The sequence below is a fragment of the Lupinus angustifolius genome, unplaced genomic scaffold (assembly GCF_001865875.1).
Source record: "Lupinus angustifolius cultivar Tanjil unplaced genomic scaffold, LupAngTanjil_v1.0 Scaffold_147_10, whole genome shotgun sequence".
Lineage (NCBI taxonomy): Eukaryota > Viridiplantae > Streptophyta > Magnoliopsida > Fabales > Fabaceae > Lupinus > Lupinus angustifolius.
Genome location: NW_017725768.1, coordinates 334 through 9,054, shown reverse-complemented (window position 1 = coordinate 9,054; position 8,721 = coordinate 334). Strand labels below are relative to the sequence as shown.

Here is an 8,721-nt window from a genome sequence, read left to right as displayed (position 1 = left end):
GTTAATGCATTTGCCTGTCCTATTGTTATAATTATTATTTTATAACAACATAGTCTATTGATTGACAGGTACCAGACTTTTGTATAATGTTAGGATTATTGTTTCTTAAATAAAATTAACATATATGATTAACTTTCAATATAAAATTGAAAAAAATATAGGCATCTAAAATGTATAAGTTTTATGTATTGTATTATTTATTATTTATATTTGATCATCATTCATTCTTGAAGAAAAATAATTTAGAATAGTAGACGATATACTGATTTTTATATTGAAATTGTATAAATATTACACTCATAATAATATAATATGTGTGAATAGATATTAAACTTTACTATATATATATATATATATATATATATATATATATGTCATTAATGTAAAGTCTTATACATAGTTAGTACAATGATGAGTGTATGATTATCAAATATAAATTATAGATGATATAATAAAGTATATAAAACTCATATTTTGTTTGTATAATGAGTTTATGATTATCAAATATTATACTTTTATTAATGATACATGAGGTAACACAAATTATGAGACAAAAAATATGTTGTTTTATGGTACACACTTCCTATACAATTAAATTTTTAAGTATTATTTTAAATAAAAGTATACAAATTATGTCTTATTATATATGTTTATCTATGCTTTTTTATTCACCAACGGCTACAATTCTCCATAGCAACGCTCTCCACCATTTGATTAATTTGAAATGATCCAACGGTTAGAATGCATGTAAAAATTCGACCGTTGAGGTTGAGAAGCGTTGTATCCTTCAGCTCTTAATAAGACAAGGGATTTTCAACTACTCCCTCTTCATCTTCATTGAGAACGAGAGAGAAAGGGACTGTGTCCAAGAGAAAACTGCTTCTTCTAAGAGAGACATTCATTCAAGACACGAACAAAGTAATGGCTTCCAGACCCATCGTTCCGCTTCAACAACAAGCCAGAGGTATTCTATATTTCTTTGACGTTCTCTCTTTTTATTATGTTCTTATTGGTTCCTTTCTATGTCCAAATGTGTTCTAAGATTATAATCTTGTTCTGGGTTTGTTTCTTTTGCCTCTAGTTATATTTATCCCATAACTGTTCTAAATTAGGGAAAATTGCAACTGCAATATTATGATCAACTGTGGTGTGGATTGCAATTTAAAAAATGCAGTCACATATTAAAATAGAGTAATCTTGCTTGGGACCTGCAAATTGTTTCAATTATTGGGATTTCTATCATAAGTTTTAAGGACCCAAGAGCTAAAAATATCTTTTTGATTTGTTACTGAGATTCATTATGGCGTCATTTGATCCATGTTGCCGAGACTAACAGTGGTGTGAATGAGGTGCATGAGAAACGCGAATCTGTGTTTAAACCAAAGATATTAATATTGGGTTTTATTTTTTGCAATAGGTGAGGAAGTTGTAGGAGGAGGGAAGGAGCAAAAGAAGAATGGTGCTGTAGATGGGAAGAACAGAAAAGCTTTGGGTGATATTGGCAACTTGGATCTTGTTAAAGGAGTAGAGATCAAACCCAATCGCCCCATCACAAGGTACCCCTCTCTTTCTTTTGTTTCTCTTGTTCTTGTTAATAAAAAAAATACTTTAACATCTATTTTTCTTAAATATTTACAAACAAAGCAGAGTAAAATTGGATAGTTAATGGAGAAGTATTCAAGTAAACCAATATAAAGTAATAATTGTAATTTATCTTATTTTAGTAATAATTATGTGCAAAAACTCTCTTTTTTTTGTTTTGTTCTTTAAGGAGTTTTTTTTTTCTGTTCTTGTTATCCCTATTTTTCTATTTTAATATGATATTTTTATGATTCTTGTAGGAGTTTTTGTGCACAACTACTTGCCAATGCACAAGCTGCAGCTGATGCTGAAAATAACAAGGTCAATACTCAATCTCTTATCCACTTGGTTAATTGTTTCAATTTCAATTGCAGTAGCAGGTTATAACTTATAATTGCTTTCTATTTATTGATTTTTATTGCAGAAATTAGCTATTCCTAATGTGGCTAATCCAAAACCTAATGTTGCTGATGGAATTGTTGCTAAAAGAGTGGCACCAAAACCTGCTGAGAAGAAAGTCACTGCAAAACCAAAGCCTCATGAAATCATTGAAATCAATCCAGCTGAAGAGGTCCAAAAACACAAGAAAAAGGATGGTGGAGAGAAGAAAAAGAAATCACAGACACTTACGTCAGTCCTCACTGCTAGAAGCAAGGTTGATAAAAATATCCCTCAATGGGTTTGAAATTTGAACCATGTTGTCGTGTCTTTACTTACAAGTAGTTGTGGTTCTCTATTGCAGGCAGCATGTGGATTGACCAAAAAACCAAAGGAGCAGATTATTGACATTGATGCTGGTGATTCTGGTAATGAACTTGCAGCTGTAGAATATATTGAAGATATGTACAAGTTCTATAAGCTGGCAGAGGTATATCATACATGTTACCTTTTAAATCTTTTTTTTTGTATAACTCATAACTGATGAATGACATTATAATCATTTGTTATTTACTATGCGTGAAGAACGAGAGCCGGCCGCATCAGTATATGGACTCACAGCCAGAGATAAATGAGAGGATGAGAGCCATATTGGTTGATTGGCTGATAGATGTCCACACCAAATTTGACCTTTCACTTGAAACCCTATACCTGACAATCAACATAATCGATCGGTTCTTAGCCGTTAAGACAGTGCCAAGGAAGGAACTGCAATTGGTTGGCATCAGTGCCATGCTCATGGCATCCAAGTATGAAGAAATCTGGCCCCCTGAGGTACTAATAATAATTGTTCAATATTTCCTCAACTTTTAGTACTTTTTTGAAGTCTATGTCAAATGAATTTATCTATATTGATGATAATACTTGTTTTTTCCTTCAGGTGCATGACTTTGTGTGCCTCTCAGATAGAGCATTCATTCATGAAGAGATACTAGCGATGGAAAAAATCATCCTCGGAAAGCTGGAATGGACTCTGACCGTGCCAACACCTTATGTTTTCCTAGTTCGTTTTATCAAGGCATCGGTTCCAGACCAAGAGGTGAGTGAAGTTACATTTTATTCAAAATATAGTATATTGTATATATATATGTGTGTGATTGTTGCTTAACTTTTCATTTTGATATTATCTATGCCTGAAAAACTTGATTTATTTGAATTGCGCAGTTGGAAAACATGGCTCATTTTCTTTCGGAGTTGGGAATGATGCATTATGCCACCTTAATGTACTGTCCCTCAATGGTTGCTGCCTCAGCAGTCTTTGCAGCTAGATGCACTTTGAACAAAACTCCCATTTGGAATGAGACACTGAAGCTACACACTGGTTACTCCGAGAAACAACTCATGTAAGTACACAAGTCCTGAGATTTTATTTTATCTATTTGATTATTTCGCGATTCTAAATGATGTTATGTTTTACAAAACAGGAATTGTGCCCAGCTTTTGGTGAGCTTCCATTCCACAATTGGGGGCGAAAAGCTTAAAGTTTTGTATAGAAAGTACTCGGATCCAGAGAGAGGAGCTGTAGCTTTTCTTTCACCAGCTAAAAATCTCATTGTCTGAGTTTTGAAGGGGAGGGATTGATTTAACTACTGTAGTTGAAACCAACATATAATCTACATTTGCAACTATTGTTGTTCCCTCTCATGTTGTTTTTTCTCAATGAGTACTAACCATTGTTAGCAACCTACAATTTTACTAAATGATCATAATTTTAGATAGTAAGCATAAACATGTGTGGAAGTTATTTGGTGATGCTTTTTATAATTAATGTCCAGGCAATTATATACCCTGTTGTGTATACATTTTGGAAAATATAAGAGGAAAACAACCTATGAATGATCAGAATTTTAGATAGCAGTTAACCATGCGTGGAAGTGGATTTGATTTAATGCATAAACAAACATTTGAAGTTATTCGGTGATCCTTTTTATAACATTGTCCAGGCTTGAAAACTTCTCCACATTGTGACATATTGCAGCTTGAAAACTTCTCCACATTAGCTCCCACACTAAGTTGAGATGCTACTCAACGAACAAGAGGCAACATCTTTGCTGGTAGAAGCAAACATTATTTGGGATGATATATTTTATAACATTTTGGAAGACCCTCCGGTACAGAAATATAAGGTGAATAATATAAAAATTAGATTTTTAATTTTTTTTATTTGACATGGGTTAGAATTTGAATTTAGTATAGAAGCGATACATCAATTAAAAAAAAAAGTTGTGTGAAGACAGTAGGTAAAATTAAACAATAAAATTTTGATAACACAATAAATATCTAATTTTAATTAAAATTTAAACATTAATGATAGCATAACAAACCCACTCAACTTCTCATTTCCTTCGTTGAAAACACACCCACTCAACCTATGCTATGCAATTAGGGATGGCAATCGGGCAGAACGGGTATAAGGTAGTGTTTTCCCGTACCCAACCTGCATTATTTACGGGTATCCGTACGGGTAACGAATATTTGCGGGTACCCCATAAATTTTTAAGTTTCAATATATATTTATATATTTTATAATAATCAATACATATCCAATAATTATTACCTGAATAATAAAATCTATGTACATGTTAAATTTATCATATATTTCATTCACTAAAACCCATTGTGAAATAATATAAAAATAAATAGTATAATTATAAAATAATAATAAAAATTTAATATATATATATATATTATTTAATTAAAAAATAAATTTATAAATATGCAGGTACCCGTGGGACGGATATCATGATACCTACTCCCATCCATAAGCTATTTTTATGGACACTCGTTGCAGATATTTTAGTGAGTACCCACGTGGTGGGTATTTTTGCCATCCCTATATGCAATGCGCTCTCTTCTAGTTATAATATGTACTTTATTTGATTGTTTGTGGCCAATGCTAGTGTTGGGCCAGATTGCGATCGGTGAGCCTCCAACAAACAAGGAGTTCCATTGTTACTAAGGTACGGCAAGAATGGAGAGCCACAAGTGAGACACCACGTCTTGAAACAAAACCTGAAGGTAGTAGCTCCATGGGCCTTTTCTACTTATAAACCCTTTCACTCCTTCCCGCATATATAATGTGGGACTTCACACTTGAATAAACCCAACAATTTCTCCGTCAAGTGTGGGTACCACACACTTTCCGGTTCACTCCCCCTTAAGCCCACTATGTCCCAATCGAACCATAGACTCTAATACCACTTGTTGGACTAGACTGTAATCGAGGAGCCTCCAACAACTGGGGAGTTCCATTATTAATGGGTATGAGAAGAGTTGAGAGCCACAAGTGAGACACCACGTCTTGAACCAAAACCTTAAGGCCTTAGTTCCAAAGGCCTTTTCTACTTATAAACCTTTTCGTTCCTTCCCACATATCCAATGTGGGACGTCACACTTGAATAAATACAAAATTACCCAAACGGTCGCTTCTACTGCACCAAAAATTAGTACCGTAATCAATTGGTAGATGCCTCTTAACTCAGACGCCAAATAACGGCTAAAGAGGGTGAAGGTATGTTGGCTCGACAAGATGTCTCAAACGTATTGCGCGAGGATAAAATAGATAAATTGGAAAAGAAAACATGGCAAAATTATGGTGGGAGCAATATATGTTGATCCATAACCCTAGAAGTTCATGTTCTGGATTTGGGTCAAGATGAAGATAAGGACCAAGGTGTTGAGTTTGGCCCTAAGATAGTTGTTTACAATATTTCTCTAGATGTTGAGAGAATGATCTCATTTGACATGAGAAGTGAATATCCTAATGACGTGTCTGCGACGTCATAATGAAGGATATTAATTGATAGCAGATCTACAAAAGTAATGTGTCAAGAGATCACTTATGCTTGCCTATGTTTTGATGAAGACAAATGACTTAGTGAAAGCTTAAAGACAACTCAACAAATCAACATGCCAAAGATTCAAGAGCTTCATGTCTAGACTAGAGTCTTAGACGTGTCTTAGTTATTGAGTCTAGGTTAGGTAAACCTAGATGCAAATCTCACAAAGTCTAAAAACTATTATATCATTTACATGAGACATGCCATCTAATTTATTATATGTTCATGCATTAATCATACATATTATTTGTGCATTTTAGGCATAACATAAAGGTAAAATATGTATAGTTGATAAGTATAACATACATGTAGTTTACCACTTAACATCTTAATTGAAAATACGCTAGTTAATCGATTAAGTAAAGCTTTAATCGATTAACGTGAAAACAGTTTTAACAGTTTCAATAGAAAACTGAAAAACAGATTTAAGTTACTCTCTAACAGCCCGTTAATCGATTACCAGGTAACTTAATCGATTAACTGGGTGAAAACAACTTTTCTATATAAACTGTTTTTTTAACAGATTTCAAATACGATTTGGTACATTCATACATTCATATTAGAATTGCAAGGTTGTGTATTTTCATGTTCAATGTATGTCATATAGGTAGAGGGAATTGCATGTGAGATTAGAATGAGATAGTATTATGCTTAAGATTAACATGTCATCCATTGCATATTATCAAACGTGTTCTTCATCTTATCTTGTTCTTGCATGATTCTTTCACTATTGTTTAGAGATCTATTAAGGGGAAATCGTCTCTTGGTGTCGTACCACCAAAGAGATCAGAGAGTCTTCACCAAGACTTGGAGGTCTTGAGTTTAGACCATACTCTTGGCTGGGGCTGGATCATAGGAAAGATTTTCCTATGCGATTGGGTAAGGTCAAACCAAGGTATAGGTTCTGGGAACTCAAGAAAGGAGCGTTCAATGTCTTGTAATTGGAAGTGTGTTTGTAAGGCACATTGGTTTCAATTTTAGTGAAGAAAAATCTCTCGGATTAGAAGGGAGGACTGGATGTAGTTTTGCAGTGGACCGCTAAACGAACCAGTATAAAAACCTTGTTGTAGGCTGTTTCTTTCCCTCATCTCTTTACTGTTTTTAGTATCTTTTAATTGCTTATTGAAGCTGATATTTTGAATATAGCATTACTGTCAAATAAAGATCATTTGTGTTCAAATATATATGCTAAATCAATTCTGTATAATCTGTAATTGGTTGTGTAATTGAGCTAGTCAGCAACTGCAATTTCTATGTGACTTAATCAATTAAGTCATAGCTTTAATCGATTAACTGGGTAAATTTCCAGAACACGGCGTTGGTGCAAATAGCGGTAAGTGGGAACCGTGACACTTATTCAACCCCCTCCCCTTCTAGGTGTATTTTGTCACTGATCAAGTGGTATCAGAGCTGGTAGGCCATGCTAGCTCAACCGTATCCGCGTGATCCGTTAGGGAAATTAAATGGGTTCCACCAATCTCTTTTGCGGTGATGGCGCATCCATTAACCACCCTCCCATATTCAGTGGCGAAGGATATGCCTATTGGAAAGTTCGCATGAAAATCTTTATAGAGGCCATCAACTCGGATATTTGGGAATCCGTAGTCAACGTGCCCTTCGTTCCACAACATTTAGTGGATGATGAACCGGAAGATAAACCTAAAAGTCTATGGATCGATGATGAACGCAAAAAGGTTTAGTATAACCTGCGTGCCAAAAATATCATCACATCGGCCTTATCCTATAATGAGGTCTTTTGGGTCTCGCAGTGCCAAAATGCTAAAGAAATGTGGGACACTTTATAAGTGACTCACGAAGGCACTAGCAAAGTCAAGCGTGTCAGGCTGAATGCCCTGATACATGAATATAAGTTATTTCATATGTTACCAAATCAATCTATTAGTGATATGCAAAAATGTTTTACTCATATAGTTAACCATTTAGTTGTCTTGGATAAATTGTTTAACAAAGGTGAGCTTACTAACAAAGTTTTACGCTGTCTTGACAGGAGATGGCAACCAAAAGTAACAGCTATTATGGAATCAAAGGATCTTGACTCCATGCCTTTGGCGACACTATTCGGAAAACTCCAAGAGCACAAAATGGAGCTTGAATGCCTGACTATGGACGAAGAATCAGATCGCAAAAAGAAAAGTATTTCTCTCAAGGCAACAACATCTCAATCCACAGAAGAGAGAGAAGAAGATGAATCTGATTTAGATATAGACGAAGAAACTTTGAGCCTTCTCGTACGCAAATTTAGGAAATTTCTAAAGAAAGGAGGCTTCAAACGTTTCCAGAAGAAAGAAGCGTGAGAGTCGACCAGACATGGCAATAGTAAAGAGTGCTTCACTTCCCATGAATGTGGTAAGCCAAGACATATGAGGTTCGAATGTCCTACTGACCTCAAGAAGGTTGATTCAGATAAGAGCACTCCTCGGGATTTCAAATCGATGAAAGCTTACATAGTATGGGACGTACCAGAGGAGGACACGACATCCAACACCTCAGATGAAGAAGAGACAACAAAACTATGCTTAATGACGAGAACAGATGATGCCTTCTGCTCAAATTCAAAACGGTAAATAATGAGGTATATTATGACACCTCATCTACTTCATCTGATGACTCTCCACCTTATGAGGAATTGTATAATGCGTATGTCGAATTGCGTGATGAGTTAAAGAAACTAGTTAGGATTAGTTGCGATAGGAAAAGAGTAATCCTACTAAATGAACAAAAAATAGTCTCATTACAAAAAGAATTAGATGAACTAAAATTGGAAAATGAAACATTAGATTTGATCTATTCTTGTAATGCATGCAATTGCTCTGATAATAATTTATGTCAACCAGCTGTCTGT

The 8,721-nt window shown here is 34.6% G+C and overlaps 1 protein-coding gene across 2 annotated transcripts; it reads left to right on the top strand.

The window, feature by feature from the left end:
- The first annotated feature begins 814 nt into the window (after nucleotides 1–814).
- Nucleotides 815–3,683, top strand: LOC109340182 (G2/mitotic-specific cyclin S13-7-like). 2 transcript variants are annotated; one of them, XM_019577778.1, is made up of 9 exons: nucleotides 815–964; nucleotides 1,418–1,556; nucleotides 1,842–1,902; nucleotides 2,006–2,236; nucleotides 2,324–2,449; nucleotides 2,545–2,793; nucleotides 2,900–3,058; nucleotides 3,184–3,362; nucleotides 3,444–3,683. In XM_019577778.1, exons 1-9 carry the CDS (start codon nucleotides 922–924, stop codon nucleotides 3,577–3,579), a joined length of 1,323 nt encoding a protein of 440 aa, XP_019433323.1. In that variant the 5' UTR covers nucleotides 815–921; the 3' UTR covers nucleotides 3,580–3,683. The 2 variants fall into 2 exon arrangements, with proteins under 2 accessions (XP_019433323.1, XP_019433324.1); XM_019577779.1 differs by having other exon boundaries at nucleotides 848–964; nucleotides 1,436–1,556.
- The last annotated feature ends 5,038 nt before the right edge of the window (nucleotides 3,684–8,721 follow it).

Coding starts and splice junctions, on each gene's coding strand:
- LOC109340182 (XM_019577778.1), top strand. CDS start 922: ATGGCTTCCAGACCCATCGTTCCGCTTCAACAACAAGCCAGAG. Junction 1,903..2,005: donor CTGATGCTGAAAATAACAAG/GTCAATACTCAA, acceptor TTTTTATTGCAG/AAATTAGCTATTCCTAATGT. Junction 3,363..3,443: donor TACTCCGAGAAACAACTCAT/GTAAGTACACAA, acceptor TTTACAAAACAG/GAATTGTGCCCAGCTTTTGG.